Here is a 15,838-nt window from a genome sequence, read left to right as displayed (position 1 = left end):
GAGAGACAACTGCAAACCTCCCTAAATCGAATAGACAATTGGTCCAAGATTAATGGTTTTAGTTTCAACATAGAGAAGACCTTGTGCATCCACTTTTGCCGAAGGCGTGGTTTGCACCTGGATCCTGAAATATATTTAAATGGGTTTAAAATTGTAATTGTGAATGAGGCTAAGTTCTTGGGTGTTTGTTTTGACCAAAAACTGACATTTTTGCCACACTTGCGCAACCTGAAGAGTAGATGTTTAAAATCTCTCAACCTTATAAAGGTATTAAGCTGCTCATCCTGGGGAGCAGACAAAGTTTCTATGCTCAGGATTTATAGGGCCCTTGTTCGCTCTAAGCTGGACTATGGGTGCATTGTTTATGGCTCTGCGCGAGAATCTACTCTTCGGATGCTGGATCCAATCCATCATCAAGCTTTGCGTTTGTGCACTGGTGCATTCCGAACTTCCCCCGTCCAAAGTTTGTACGTGGATGCTTATGAGCCTCCACTGTCACTCAGGAGAGAACAGTTGTCTCTTTTTTATTATCTAAAACAGAAATCTTATACTAAACCTTCAGTTGATTGTACAGTATCAGATACTCAGCTGAAAAGGTTATTTGAAGCTCGCCCAAGCAGTGTCCCTACGTTCGTCATAAGAATGGAGAATGTAAGCAGCACGATCGACCTGAACATAAGCAACGTTTCACAGGCCGAGATTGATAGTACGCCACCCTGGTCTACTCCTGTGATAAATGTTGACTTTAGCTTAAAGCAGTTTCCTAAGGAATCAACTCCAGACTATGTCTATAAACAGCACTTTGCAGAAATCCAACACAATGATAGGTATTTAATTCCCATTTACACTGACGGTTCTAAATCGGATGATTATGTTGGCTCAGCCTTTGTCTGCCAGGATGAAATTGTGGCAGAGCAAATTTCATCGAATTCATCTATTTTTACTGCAGAGCTGCATGCTATCCACTTAGCCTTAAACTATGTAATCAGAAAAGGTCATTGTCGCTGTGTTATTTACACTGACTCAGTTAGTGCACTTCAGGCTTTGATCTCGTGTGAACCTAGTTCTCACTCTATAGTGATTAAAATTCGTAAATTGTTTAGCCATCTTCTTGCAAGGAATTTCTCTATAAAATTTTGTTGGGTCCCAGGCCATGTTGGTATAAGAGGAAATGAAGAAGCAGATGCAGCTGCAAAATCAGCTAGTCCTCCACAGCACACAATGCGTATTGAAGGAGGTGATTTCAAGCTAGTCATTAAAAAACGACTAGCAGAGAGATGGCAAAATATGTGGAACGCACAAGTCCACAATAAACTGCATGAGATCAAACCTACGATAGAAAATTGGACACACAAGAAATTTTATAACAGGAGATCTGAAGTTATTATTACTCGTTTGAGAATTGGACATACTCGGTTGACTCATCAATACCTTTTGAAGGGTGACGAGCAGCCAGTATGCCAGTATTGCAACTGTCCTCTTACTGTAAAACACATACTGCTCGATTGCTCTGTTTTTGAGACCAGGCGTAGGCAGCATTTTGGAAATGCAAATTTTAAACAGATTCTGGGTCAGAGGCCCAATTTTTATGATATATTAGACTTTTTAAAAGTCAATAATTTGTGTAAAGAAATTTAATTATTTATTTATTTATTTACCTATTTAATTATCTATTTATTTATCTTTTAGCTTTTTGTTCGTTCTTGTTTGTTATTAATATGTATATATTTGTTTTTTCGTTGCTGTTGTTTATTTGTTTATTTATTTATTTATTTGTTTTTGTCATATGTTTGTTATTTGTGATGTTTATAATTATTTACCATTTGTTATGGTGCAGCTTAGCCTATATGGCTCTTGTGCCAAAAAACCAAAACCAACCAACCAACCTTGTTTGTTTGATTGTAAGGGCCTTCATTTTTATAGTTATAGGGCAGTTTGGGTTAAACGCATTATGTTCCGTCTGGTATCTTTCGTAGTCAGGAAGGTCCTTATTGGCGGTTTTGCAGTTTGTGCAACTGGGAGTTTGATCTAATTTTCTACATTCGCTGAATCGATGCCCCTTCCCACAATGACTATACTTTTGTCTAGCCGAACAGCTGGCAGACTGATGGTTATACCCACAGCATTGGTAGCACCTAGTGAGGGGTATATAATCGTTTACAAAGATTTTAGCCCATTGAATGGCTACATGTTTGGTGCGGATGAGGAGGTTTTTAATATTGGGCGATGTAGAGAGAACCACGTGCCTGCAATTTTCCTTGTTGTTATTTCTGAATAACACAGTGCTGATTCTTGTGTTATCATTAAAGTCGGCTCTATTAATAGTTTGGAGCTCTTCATTTTGTTCGTATATTGTAGATATAATCTCAGATTCGTCAACAGAAATGGGCACGTTCGTCAGGATTACTCTGGGATGTCTGCCCTCGGAAATTCTACTGTTAACTTTTGTAGTGACTTCTGGTAATTTCTTAATAGCCTCCTCCAGGATCTCGGCCTCCCTGTGGGTGTCGGTCCGGAAACAGATACCATCCCCTTTTACCTGCCTAACATTTTTTACTTTGATTTTCAGATTACTGGGTTTAATGTTTTTCATAATACAAGACTCAACCCTCCTCATATCGGTAGTGTGCCCATCTTTGTCCGTCTTGGGGTACAGGAGGACAGCAAAGGTGCCTTCCGAACCCTCGGAATTAACCTTACTCTTTAAAGACTTATTGATGACCTGAGTGGTTGAACTTGGTCTAGTGTTTAGTTTTGCCATGTCCGCGTAAGAGGCAGGAGCCTGCGGTGCAGTATACTGTTGCTGTTGTACCTGGGTCGAAATACACTTTGATCTGAGTTCCCGCAGGATGCCATGAAATTGGCCCAAACAGGAAAACATGCGTGTTAACCTCTCCCTCACCTCTTTGCGCTCCTTGGTCCGAATGTTGGAGCTGTATTTTTCAGGCAGCAAGTCAAGTATTTTCATAAAGTGATTGTTAGCCTCATCCAAAATTGTGTCATCCAGAGGCTTGATAACCACATTAGAGGATGGTCCCCCCACCACAGAAATGCCTGTTGGCTGTACCTGGGTCGGCATAATGACAGCTGAGAAGTGTAAAATACCAACCAGCAGAGTGGAGTGTAATTTAAAGAGTAAAAGTCGCTCTGTGGCAGAAAAACTCTGTCCAAGGAGACAAAGTCTGACAAGGACAGAGGGGAAAAGGCACTGGTTGGTAATAGGTAAAAACAAGATTACTCACCGCAGTGGATCCTTAGGAGAGCAATAATCCTTTGTAAACCAGAGGCCAGGGTGTACCCAAGTCCAGTAAGCAGAGAAAATCCAGTGTTCAAAAGTTCAGTGGAGCAGGAAGTTGCCACAAGTGCGAGTTCCGCAGGAAAAGTTCATCGCAGGGGGAAGCCTTCCAGTAATCCTGTAGGAGAGGATTGCTATAGACATGAAGGGGGAAAGCGAGGCCGAACCAGTGAGGCATAGCCTGGATGAAGAAAGGAGATAGCGTTGAAGGAGGTGGTTGGGTGGGGATAGTGAAGGAAGGAAGGGAGGAAGGAGTAGGGATCCAAGAGGTCTGCATCGGGTGCCATTTATTGAAGATATCGTAGTAGTTTACATGTAATAGGAAGGCATTCCTTAAATACAAATTGATCCCGACAATATATTTACATAATTACAAAAAGGCACGGTCACAAAATAATTTACAGAAGGACCACCAGGGCTTACAATACGTGTCACGATGGGTGGTGACTAGGATGGTGGTATTGCTATAGACATCCAGTAAAAAGAAGTAGAAGGGCTATCCGCATTAAGCAGCAGACTCAGGCCCTTGTAGAAGTAGGAAAGTATGAAGTAGCGGGAAGAAGAAACTAGTGTGATAGGAAAGTGGGAAGGAGTATTGCTATAGACATTTAAACCTTGAAAGAAATAGAGGGCTGTCTGCTTTTAGCTTCAGACTTGTGCCCTGGTAGAAATCGGAAAGAAGGAGTTAGGAAAGTCAGAAGAAGCAGGAAGAGGAAACAAAGTAAGATAGGAAAGTGTGAAGAATAAGTAACCAGTGGGCCCCCCTGGGACCCCATGAGTGTCTGCATCGGGCCGTTTATTAATTTCCATCAAACATTACAAACATATTTACAAAATGGCAACACTTCTGCCACAGTTTCGTATGCCCGACAATTTTGTTTATATATCGTATTAAAAAGTATTTTCCAGTAGTACATTAATTTTTTGAAACAGAATTAAGTTATATACAAATGATTATATATCGTACCACATCTCGTGGTTTCATAACTTAATACAAAGATTTTTAATAAGTGTATATTAATTTTTAAACAGAATTAGGTATTTTAACAATTGAAAATATTGTGTATTGCATCTCGTGGATACCTAGCGTAATGCAATAAATTTAACTATAGTATATTAATTTTTGTTTTAATATAATGTACCACATCTTGTGGTTACATCATAAAACAAAATATTTACTTGTTGTACATAAAATTTTTTGAAACAGGGTTAAGTTTTGTAGCTAATGATAAAATAGCGTACCACCTGTTGTGGTTGACAATTATACATTGAATATTAGCATGTAGATTTCGAGACCTTTGTGATATATTCAGTAACATAATTAGGAAATGTCCCTATACAATTTTCCTATATTTTTGGCGATCCCCAGATTGCCCGACAATTTTTATTTACATTTCGTAACACATTAATTACTTCATTTAAACATTTAATTTATGACAAGACCGTATTTTTTACCTTAGTCTGTTTTATACTAAGATACTAACACCTGTATTATTTTTAGGTAAAGTTTTGTACATTTCTTATTTACCGGTTGCACCGCTTATTATCTGTTAAAGTTCTGTTTCTTCTTCCGTTTCTCCTTCTGATTCATCTTCAGTCTCATCTTCAGTGTTGCTATTTTCTTCTTCATCGATTTCTATGTCGCTCTGCTGTTCTTGTTGTGAGTTGTTGAGTCGTGTCGTTTGTTGGTATTGTATAGTATCTGGTAAAAGAGCTTTTGTTTTTTCGACAAACTGTTCAAAAGTTTTCCATAACTCTCTGTTCTCAAAGAGTTCTCTTAGAGCTGGCGGCCAGTTCAATGCATGTTGTATACATTCCCTATATAGGATGTGTCTCTGTTGTTCGTAATATTCGCAGTGAAAGATGAAGTGTTTTGCATCACCTATACTGATTTTGTCACAGCTACATTTGTTGTTCGTCTTCTTTTTTATACGGTGTAAATAAGCTGCAAATTTACCGTGATTGGTAATGCATTGCGTTGTATTTGGATTAGGCACGTAATGTTTTATTTTTAGTCTTGTAGTTATCGATGGCATGTATTCATAACACAATCTTCCTGTTTTTGACGTATCCCACTCTGTTTGCCACTTTGTTTTGGCCCAGTTTCTTAGTATTGAGTCAAGTCCTGATTTTGGTATTCTGTCATATGTGATTTTTGTGTTTGCAGCCCCTGCCCTTTTTGCTAGGGTGTCTGCTAATTCATTTCCTGCTATATTTGTATGCGCCGGTAGCCATCCAAACTGTATTTTGGTGTTTTTACTAAGGTTATAAGCTTCTGTGATGACTTCCTTGCCTAGAATAGTTGTCTTTTCTATTCTGGTTAGAGTGTGTATCGCAGTCTTACTATCTGTTAAGAATTTAATTCTTCCTTTATACTTATTAATGTTGTCTTTTATTTGAATTATAGCTTTATAGATTGCCCACATTTCTGCTTGTGTAATGCTACAGTGATTATTGCTATAGACATGTTACTAAAGATTTAAGAGGGCTGTCTGATTTTACTCAGACTTATGCCCTGTCGGAAACGGAAGGAAGAAAAAGCATGAGATGTGAAGTGTGACGTAAAGTAAGAAAGGATAGTGTGAATGGAAGGCATGGGACCACCGAGCGCCTGCATCGGCCTTTATTGCAACAATAGAAATCATACAAGTATAAAATAAAACATAAAAAAGGTATACAGAAGAAACCCGACAATGATAAAAATCTTAGTCTAATGATAACAAAATAACACAGTATATACAATAAAGACAATACAAGCACATGGTCGCTTTGACACAGTAGAAAAATACGCTAGCAAAGATACAGGTTATCACATACTATTACGCAACACTATTTACATTGTTTGGGAACCAAACGGTAGAAACGAGCTATGACGAATCCTCCATATCGGTTTCATCGTCTGTGCTCTGATCTTGTTGTATAGTTTCACAGTTTGTTGTGTCTTCTTCGTTGTCTTGTTGATTCACCGTGTTATTCTCCATCAAGGCACCAGTGTTATACACATAGTTCTCGAAGATCTTTCAAAGAGTCTTATCTTTGAATATATTGTTTTCTTTTGGTGGCCATCTTGGGTATTTGGTGAGATAATCCTGCATTAGCTTAGCTCGCTGTTCGTCGAATTTGGTGCAGTGGAAGGCGAAGTGCGTGGCGTCGCCTACCTCTTGGTTGGAGCAGTCACACTTGTCATTGTTGCTTAGTCCGAACCTATGCAGGTACGCCGGAAAGTTTCCGTGTCCCAACAGAACCTGGGTGGTTAGTTTATTGGGGACGTAATGTTTTGCTTTTTCTCTGCACTGAACAGAGGGGATAAATCTAAAGCAGCACCTTCTGGTATCCGCTGTCTCCCACTCCCTCTGCCAGATAGAATCAATGATTGAAAGGATGTAGTTTTTTACGTTGGTTTGAGGAGTGTCTTTAAACGATGAAGTTACGAAGTTCCTGGCTCCTAACTTGGCCAGTTTATCAGCCATTTCGTTTCCTTGGTTGCCACTGTGGCCGCGGACCCAACCAAAAGAGAGATTCCTTTTGGTACCGAGGGTGTTGGTGGCATCGTGTAGCCTTTTTGCTAAGACAGTAGGAAAGTTCAGATGTTTCAGGGTATGCAGAGCGACTTTGCTGTCTGTTAAGACGCAAATGCTACCTTTAAAAATGTCGATGTTGTTTTGTATATGGTTGATAGCTTTTAGTAGTGCGAACATCTCCGCTTGTGAGTTTGAACACCGTGCATCCAAGCTGTAGTAGTGTTGATATGTTGTTCTGTCGCTGTTGTTTTTAATAGTAAAGCCTGCGCCTATTCCATTGTCGCTTTTCGATCCATCTGTGTAGATCTTCCATTTAGTTTTAGTTTTGTTATTTTCTTCATTATCCCAGATGATTTTGTAGTTTATGTCTCCTGCTGGGTGTCTAGTATATTCGTCACGTTTAAGTTTTCTGTCGATTCCATAGTTGTTCTTGGTAATATTGATGATTCTCTTGTCACTTTTTATTTTATTGTAGATTCTGTCGTTTTCGTGGTTGTCATGTTTTCGTTGAGTAGTCTTTGATGTAAGAAACCAGTACCAGTAGATGTATTTCACCTTGAGATGTATTGGTAAGATGTTTGACAATATTTGGAGTGCGTTTGTTGGGGCTGTGTTGTAAGCCTTTTTAATTTTTATCGTAAATTTTCTTTGAACCGCAGTAAGTTTTCTCCTCATGTGTACGTTATCCAGGGCCTCTCTCCACACCTGGACTGCGTACAAAATTTCTGGTTCAATGGCCGCATTGTAAATAAACTTCGTATTGGCATAGTTAAGCATAATGACAAAGTATTGTCATTATGCTTGATAGATATTTTAATAAAACGATGATCACTCCCACCGTTCTCATCAATAGTATAACACTCATGTATAAGATGCTGAGCACTATCACTGGCTAAAACAAGATTGACCCAGCTTTCACCCCTTGTACAACTATATGTAGCAAGGGGGCTGGTGTTACAGGACACCATCTGCTTAGCAAATATAAAGTCGCAGACCTTATGTCCTCTATCATCGTTGATCAGACTGTGCCATATGGAGGACTTTGAATTAAAGTCCCCACAAATGACCCAGTGCTTACTACCTATTTTGACATCAATATCTTGCAAGTCATCCAGGAGTTCCTCAATTTCCTGAAACGGGGAGCAATATACCGATGAAAGATAAATATCCTTATCTTGAAGAGAGAGAAGTACTGTTGTAACCAGTGCCGTACTTAAGTCTGTGCAGAAATTAGCTTTTATATTGGGATTCCTAATAAGGATACCCGTTTTAATAGTTGTACAGAAATTCCTATGTGGAAAAACCTTCCACCCACCAAAACGCACAATTTGATTATTGATTAAGTAAGGCTCCTGTATGCACACCAGATCCGCTGCCTGCTCGTCCACTATCTTTATAATCATGGTGGAGGCAGCCTTAGACCTCTGGGCATTGAAACTTAGCATAACTAAAGTATGACCTGAGCCAGATCTCTGTAAGTGGGAGTCTCCTTGCAAAGTGCCATGTTGGTAATTGTGGAACTGAGTGCGATTTCCGTTGAAATTAAATGCCATAATCAGTTTTTTGTACCGTTTGTGTTTTAATCCTCTGTAGGGTAGTGCATCGGCCACTAAACGCATTGTGATTTGTCAGTGTCTTCCTGCTAGGTGGTTGGTTCCTGTTAAATTTGTCACAGTTTATGCAGAAAGGTGGGTCATCCTTATGTGTACAGTCGACGTGTTTATGATTTTTTGTACAGCGACTACAAGCACATCGTCTGTGCAATCCTTCGCTTAATGCCCAAAACCGCAACAGCGGTAACATCTAAGAACCGGGATGTAATCATCCACGGTGATGTTAGCCCAGGAGAGGGCCACGTGACGGTGCTTGATGATAAGTGCTCTTAGTTCCGGCGTAACAGCCAAAACTATATGACGGCAGTTTGGTTTTGCCTTACCCCTATTGATGATAGTACTGATGCGGCAGGATTTTTGAAATTCCTCCCATTTGATCCTGTTAAACATGTCGTTTTGTCTGTACAGAGTATCAACAAGGATGCTTTCCTCAACAGAATTTGGCACGTGAAGCAGTATTAGCCTGGGCCTTCTTCCCTCAAAAGCAAAACACTTAATCTTATGTTTTATTTCAGGAATTTCCTGTATAGCTTCTTGTAACCTTGCACTTGCTTTGGTGTCCTGAACCCTAATACACAATCCATCTCCCTTCACTTTGCGAAAACCTTTCACACTAATGCCCAGTTCTTGAGGGCTAATCTCCCTCTTAATAGTATTAGCTATATCGTCTATATTGTAGTTCACTTCCGTATTAGGGTCCTCGTCAGCCTTAGGATAAACCATTACTGCACAACTGCTGCCGGTGCCTTCGTTGGCCAACTTATTCGAGAGGGATTTAGCTATGACTTTCGTGGTCTTACTGGCAGCTGGTGCCGCAGCTGCTATTTCCGCGTAAGACTTTGGTCTATTCACAAGTGGGGGTGGGGGTGATAAAGCTTCCCCTGCTCCTGAAGACTGTGTTAGCGTGGCCTGTACTGTGGCCGATCCACCCACTGAATGCAATGCATTCCTACGCATTTCACACAGTATACCATATAATTGGTGGAACGCCTCAAAAATTAATCCTACCCTCTCTTTTAACTCCTTGCGTTCCTCAGATTTTAATCCAGACCTATAGGAGTCCGGCAATAGATCCATAATGCACCTCATCTGAATACTGGCCTTGCCAAGAATTCTCTGCTCTTCTGGAAGAGCATCAGGGTCAAGTGACAGACATTTCGAGATGTCGTCCTCTGTAGCAATTTCTAATGTAATATTCGTAGGGGTTTTCGTGACTCTTATAAGATCCGTGTTACTCATTGTTGAACGTTGTGCAAAGAAGAAATAATGAAATTAAAAATCAATCAAAACTAATGCTAAATAAATTAAATAAAATAACTTAAATTAAATTAAATTAATAAAATTAAAATTAATATCAATTAAATAACCAACCAAGAGCTGTGACGTAATAAGCACACGACCAACGACGGTTAAAAACCGTTCCCTTGCTATAGACACGTTGAGGATAGCGAGGCCTAACCAATACTGGCATAGCCCGGAGGAAGAGGGAGAGAGAGATAGAGAGGAGAGGGGAGGAGGATGGGGTTGGGTGTAGAAGGTGAGGAAGAGAGGAGGGATGGGATCTCAGAGGTCTGCATCGGGTGCCGTTTATTGAACAACAGACATTTTCATGTACAGAGGCAAGGAAAGTATTCCTAATACAAAAGATCCCGACATAATATCATAATTACACAATAGTACATAATGCTACAAAAACACAGAACAGCCACACAGAAAAGTCACGTAGAACAGTAGAGTGTGGCAGTTGAGTAGACCACAACTAGCAACCTAGATCGGGCGCTAGAGAGGGAACCTGCAGGGTCCAATTTGGCAGGATGAAGATCATCGCTGGAGTAGAAGTGAGTAGTCCACGGGTATCTGGCTTAGGAGAAGATCTTGATTTTCTTGCAGAACTTAACAAGGGCACTATATAAGTTTTTGTTGCTGATGATAGTTTGCGGGCTACAAGGCCAGGCGATGTTCTTTTCAATTGCACTGGCGACAAGAGCCTGCCTTTCATGATTAAAATTTTGGCAAGAAAATAGCACATGGTCGCTGTCCATCCAGGCAGCAGAGGGGCAGGAGCATTGGCTGTCGCCTTTGCTGTGGAACCTGGCCAAATAACTGCCTAGGTTGCCATGCCTTGTAAGGAGTTGTGTCAGTTTGAAGGAGGGAGAGAAATAATGGCACTTTCTCCTCTCAGCTATGGAGGGGAGGAACCTAAAAACTGTACGACCAGTCTCGCTGGAAGACCATCGCGATTGCCAACGATCGATGAAGTACTCGTGAACCTTTTGATACAGCCACCTTAGTGGGATCCTTTTATAGGTGTACCAATTTAAGTTAGTGATGGCTTTTTTGGCTAAGAAATCAGCATGGGTGTTACCTTTAATATTGGAGTGTCCTTTTACCCAGTTTAGAAGAATGGTGGAGTGTGGAGTATTGTCCAAAGCTTCTATGGTATCCTTGATGATGGGAAATTTGGTATTTCCCTTGCTGATTTGGTATAGGGCCACTCTGCTGTCGGTGTAGATAGTGATGATTAGGTCCTTCGTTTCACTGTACTTACTGTTGATATACTTAATCGCCTTCAGGAGAGCCAATGACTCTGCCTGGTTATTAGTACAGTAGTCAGCAAGCCTGAAGTAACTCTGGTGCATGGTCCTACCATTATTCGAGTATACTACAAAGGACCCTCCGGTACCTGAGGCAGAATGTGATCCATCTGTATAAATTTTGATCCCCCTCCTATCATGAGGGTAGGTGTCCATAAAAACCTCATACTTTTGAATGGTGGCAGGGTGGAATGGTTTAGCAGCTGTTACATCCAGACCATTGTCCATCAACTGGGTAGTCAAATTATGAATAGTGTCACCATCCATGAAGGGTGTAACGTTTTGTTTGTAATTGTCTTTGCTTATGCTTTTAGCGTGCAGCCTCTTCATGTTGTATAGAATGTACCTCTCAGCAATAACAAGGTCCAGAGGCATAAGGTTAGCTAACAAGAGTAGCCCATCGGTGGGGGCGGTCCTGTATGCCCTGGTAATATAAATTGCCGCCAGTCTCTGTATTGAAAGTAACTTCCTTTGGATGTGAGTATTCACTACCCTACAGCCCCAGACCTCACAGCCGTACGAAACTATTTGCTGTGTGACAGCTATATAAATGGACCTCCTGGCCCTATAGTTGAGGCCCCATTTATTCCTTGCAATCGTGGCCAGTGCGTGGGAGATGTCTGAGGCTTTGTCATAGATTTTGTGAATGTGCTCCTTCCACAGCAGTTTATGGTCAATAATAAGACCGAGATATTTCACTGATGTTACATGCGGTAGCCTTTGGCCCCTAATGTTAACCGATGGTGGTTTTTGAAGTGGGTTTCCCTTGGGAAAGAGCATGCAGTTACATTTGTTATGATTTATTTTTAGTTTTACCTTATTGCTCCAATCACTGACGCGGGCCAGGAGTTTGTTCATCTCGATTTGAAGTTTCTCCTGATTGGGGTGTGACATCACAATTATTGTGTCGTCAGCATACCCCTGGATCATAGCATTCATTGGACAATCCTTTTGAAGTTTTAGGAGCTCATTGTACAATACAGTCCATAATAGGGGGCCAGATTTAGAGCCCTGCGGGCAACCTCCGTTTATATCTTTGGTGTAGATCAGTTTGTTGTTATGGTAGAAACTAGCACTCCTGTCTTTCAGGTAGCTACTGGTGATTTTGTATAGATTGTCCGGGCAATTAGCCTTACCAAGCTGATGTAGGATCTCCGGCCACCAAGCGTGGTCGAAGGCCCCTTTAAAGTCCACAGAAACCATCAGGGTGTGATTGCCTTCCTTCTTAGCTTTAGTAATATAATCAATAAGGTTATCTAGAGCATTGACTGTGCTTTTGCCTCTCCTGAACCCATACTGTAGCGGGTGAAAGTAGTTAATTGAGTCAAGATAGTAAGTGATCCTATTGGTTATGAGAGCATCCAGGATTTTGCCAAAAAAGGAGAGCAAGGAAATAGGGCGGAAGTCGGACGGGATTGTTGTATTGTTGTTTTTAGGAATAAGCCTCACAGATGCCTGTTTCCAGTAAGTAGGGAAGTGACCCAAGTCCAGACACTTATTAAAGATCACTAAGAAGGTAGTAGGGATAGCCTTTACAGCTTCCCTCGCTGTCCGCCAGGTGATGCAGTCTGGGCTGGGGGCCTTTTTACTTTTAATATTTGCAATCTCCTTCCTTAGCTCGCTGGTGGTAAAAGCTTTATCCTTGTAGCAGCTGCAGTATTGGAGGGCTTTCTCTCTTATGGTTTTGTGATAAGCGGTATCCATGGAACAGTCGTCCGTGGGAAACAGATCATCAAAGATTCGGCGGCAGGTGTTAGCTGGAGATGAAGTAAAAGACCCCTTCCCATCTTCAATAGTGGGAGGGATACTGCTGGATTTCCCTTTCTTCCTTGCTATGTAATAAGGGATCGCCCATGGGTTATTACCACAAGTGTTCGTACAAAAATCCCTCCAGGAGCGTGTCCTGGAAGTGTTTATTAGTTTTTTATAGTCTCTATAGTAGTTCTTATATACGTTCCTTTTATGTTCTTTTAGGGTGGGGTCCCTTTCTTTCCTAAACTGCCTCTTCTTCCTTCTAACCTCTTTTCTCTTATTTTCCAGATCGTTGTCCCACCAGGGGGCATTCATCCTTTTTACCTTAACAGTGGTGGTGAGGAATACAGCTTGGTGTATTGTTTTCGTAAGAGTGACAACTGTGCTATCCAGCTCTTCCTTGGTATTAATTTGAGTTAGAGGGGGCGAGTACCAGAGGGCAGTGAGGCAGTCATGAAAGAGATTCCAGTTCGTATTATTTGTTATCCTGTAACTCCTGGCCTCTTTGCCATTCCTAATAGTGGTCTGTATATAGCTGTGATCGCTTGCAGATGTCTGATCCACCGTACTACAGTCCCAGTCCTGCTTGAGGAGGACGTCGTTTCCCAGACATACATCCACCCAGCTTTCCCCGTTGGTAGAAGAGAAGGTGGGTAGTGGACTGTCATTCATGGAGGATAAACCATAGGTAGCCATAAATTCCCGTAGCAGAAAGCCTCTGGGATCTTCTACAGGACTGTGCCATAAGTGGGATTTTGCATTAAAATCCCCCAGAATTAAAACAGAATTCCCTTTTAGGCTGTTATAAGACGTACCTAGAAGGTCAAGCGGGTAGGCCAACTCCTCGTCCGGAGAACAGTAGAAGGAAATGATGTAGAGACAGCCCTTTGGGGTATCGATACTGACTGTCTTATAATAGTAGGTAGAGAGCTGTGCTACTAATTGTACCATGATGTTTGGGTTATAAATTGCAACCCCAGTTTTAGTCCTTTGGTTATTACCTTTGTGGGTGAAAATGCGACCATTGCCCAACATTGCCACGCTATTATCAATGAGGTAGGGCTCTTGAAATACCAGAATGTCTGTCTTCCGTTCTGAGACCATCTGAAGGGCCTCTGAAGAGGCAGCCTTAGACCTCTGTAGGTTGATTTGGAGTATGTTTAAGCTATCCATAATGGAAGTGCACCAGTAACCGGTCAACTAGGCAAGCCACAGAGTATTAAATGCATTTTTGTAGTCCAGAGACGTGAGGAGTGCATGATGTCCTTTATTCCAAGCGTTACGAATAGTTTGTACTACATTATGAAGTGCGTGGTAAGTTGATTTGTTGGGCACAAATCCGAATTGCCTGGAGCTTAGCAGATTGTTGTTATATAGGTAATAATTGACTCTATTTATAACTAGTCCATCCAACATTTTTCCAAGTGTGGGCAGTAGACAAATAGGTCTAAAGTCAGATGCTGTTCTATGTGATGTTTTGCCGATCTTTGGTATAAACCTAATAGCTGCTTCTTTCCAAATTGTTGGGAATTTATTTAGCTCCAAGCATTTATTATATGTGTACACGAACGCAAAAGGAACTGCCTCATAGGCTTTCTTTGTCATTTCTGCAGTTATGGAGTCTACTCCTGGAGCTTTTTTGTTCTTCATTGATTTTATAGCAGCTTGTACTTCTCGAAAGGTGAAAGGTACATCGTTATCTGACAATGGCGGGTCTTCTATTTCTCTTCTAACCTCTCTGTGATAGTCGTTATCATTTTGCATATCATCTTTAGGGAAATGGCTATCCAATAAATATTCATATGTCTCATTTAAGCTGGTAGTAAATGTTCCATCATGTTTGCAGATGAACGCTGGTATGTTAACTTTTTTCCTCTGTTTGAGCACGATGTGGTAAGGATCACTCCAGGCACTCGTGTTCCCTATCTCAGAACAGTATTTCCGCCATGCCCCAGTGCGTGCAATATTTACATTAGTCTTGTATTGATTAAAAACTCTGATATACTCATGCCGTTTGATTTCTTTCTGAGTTGGATCCATTTCAGATTTATATAATTTGTAAAGTTTTCGTACTTCTGTTCTCTCCGTCTGAAGTGAATTATTCCACCACGGTGTGTTCCTATTAGAGGTTGTAATGATTTTTGTTGATTGTCTAAAAGCATTTAAGATGGAGTGCGTCAGATGTTCCGCAAGCATTTCTGGATCATTTATCTCATGTAGGTGCCTTCCAGATGGTTGCCCCCAATGCTGTGTAAAGAGGTCCTGAAACAAAATCCAATCCGTCTTGCTAGCAAATGATTTATTTTTAATCTTAAAGTTGTTGTTTTCGATAGCAGTTTTAATGTACCGATGATCGCTACATCCATTTTCGTCTATTGTCTCACAGGATTTGATAATCCCTTGTGCACTGTTATTTGATATTACCAAATCAACCCAGCTCTCCCCTCTTACGCTGAAAAACGTTGGCAAAGGGCTAGTATTATTAGACACCATTTGGTTAATTGACATAAACTCACACACTTTGTATCCTCGTCTGTCCTCAATCGGGCTATGCCACACAGGTGATTTCGCGTTGAAATCACCTGCTATAATCCAAGTACTATTGCCAATCTTATCAGAAATTTGTTGAAGTTTTTCCAATGCAGTTTCAATGTTCTCATAAGGTGAACAATAAACGGAAGTGACATATATGTCTCTGGTATCAATGGTGATAAGAACAGTAGTGATGATATTGTTACTATAATCGGGACAATAGTTTGTTGGTAAATTTTTGTTCCTAACCAATATACCCGATTTAATTGTATCATCCAGGCTTGTGCTGGGGAAAGTTTTCCACCTACCGAAGCGAACAATCTTATTGTTCACTAAATACGGTTCTTGTAGGCATAAAATATCTGTTTCCTGTTCCTCCGCTATCTTTAATACCATAGTTGAGGCTGCCTTCGATTTCTGGGTGTTTATACTGAGTAAAATAATATCTGTATTGTTGCTATTATTGCCAGTGTATATATTTGCATTATTATTAATGCTGTAATACTGTCGATTATAAGATATAGACTGAAT

At 40.7% G+C, this 15,838-nt stretch overlaps 3 protein-coding genes across 3 annotated transcripts; 1 reads left to right on the top strand and 2 right to left on the bottom strand.

Moving 5' to 3' along the window:
- The first annotated feature begins 10 nt into the window (after positions 1–10).
- On the top strand, positions 11–1,656 carry LOC111634934. Its single transcript, XM_023379770.1, has one exon. It carries the CDS (start codon positions 307–309, stop codon positions 1,636–1,638), a length of 1,332 nt encoding a protein of 443 aa, XP_023235538.1. The 5' UTR covers positions 11–306; the 3' UTR covers positions 1,639–1,656.
- Positions 1,657–6,315: 4,659 nt separating this feature from the next.
- On the bottom strand, positions 6,316–7,491 carry LOC111634925. The gene has a single exon (XM_023379759.1). The coding sequence runs from the start codon at positions 7,489–7,491 to the stop codon at positions 6,316–6,318; it is 1,176 nt and encodes a 391-aa protein (XP_023235527.1).
- Positions 7,488–8,435, bottom strand: LOC111634924. The gene has a single exon (XM_023379758.1). It carries the CDS (start codon positions 8,433–8,435, stop codon positions 7,488–7,490), a length of 948 nt encoding a protein of 315 aa, XP_023235526.1.
- Between the last annotated feature and the right edge of the window lie 7,403 nt (positions 8,436–15,838).

Source organism: Centruroides sculpturatus, unplaced genomic scaffold (assembly GCF_000671375.1).
Source record: "Centruroides sculpturatus isolate CEXI.00-Female unplaced genomic scaffold, Cexi_2.0 scaffold885, whole genome shotgun sequence".
Taxonomy (NCBI): Eukaryota; Metazoa; Arthropoda; class Arachnida; order Scorpiones; family Buthidae; genus Centruroides; species Centruroides sculpturatus.
Note: the sequence above shows the minus strand (reverse complement) of the source record. Positions and strands in the feature narration are given on the sequence as shown.

What these genes read in the sequence shown, in the direction of transcription:
- LOC111634925 (XM_023379759.1), bottom strand. Translation starts at nt 7,491, where the DNA reads ATGAGGAGAAAACTTACTGCGGTTCAAAGAAAATTTACGATAAAAATT.
- LOC111634934 (XM_023379770.1), top strand. Translation starts at nt 307, where the DNA reads ATGCTCAGGATTTATAGGGCCCTTGTTCGCTCTAAGCTGGACTATGGG.
- LOC111634924 (XM_023379758.1), bottom strand. Translation starts at nt 8,435, where the DNA reads ATGCGTTTAGTGGCCGATGCACTACCCTACAGAGGATTAAAACACAAA.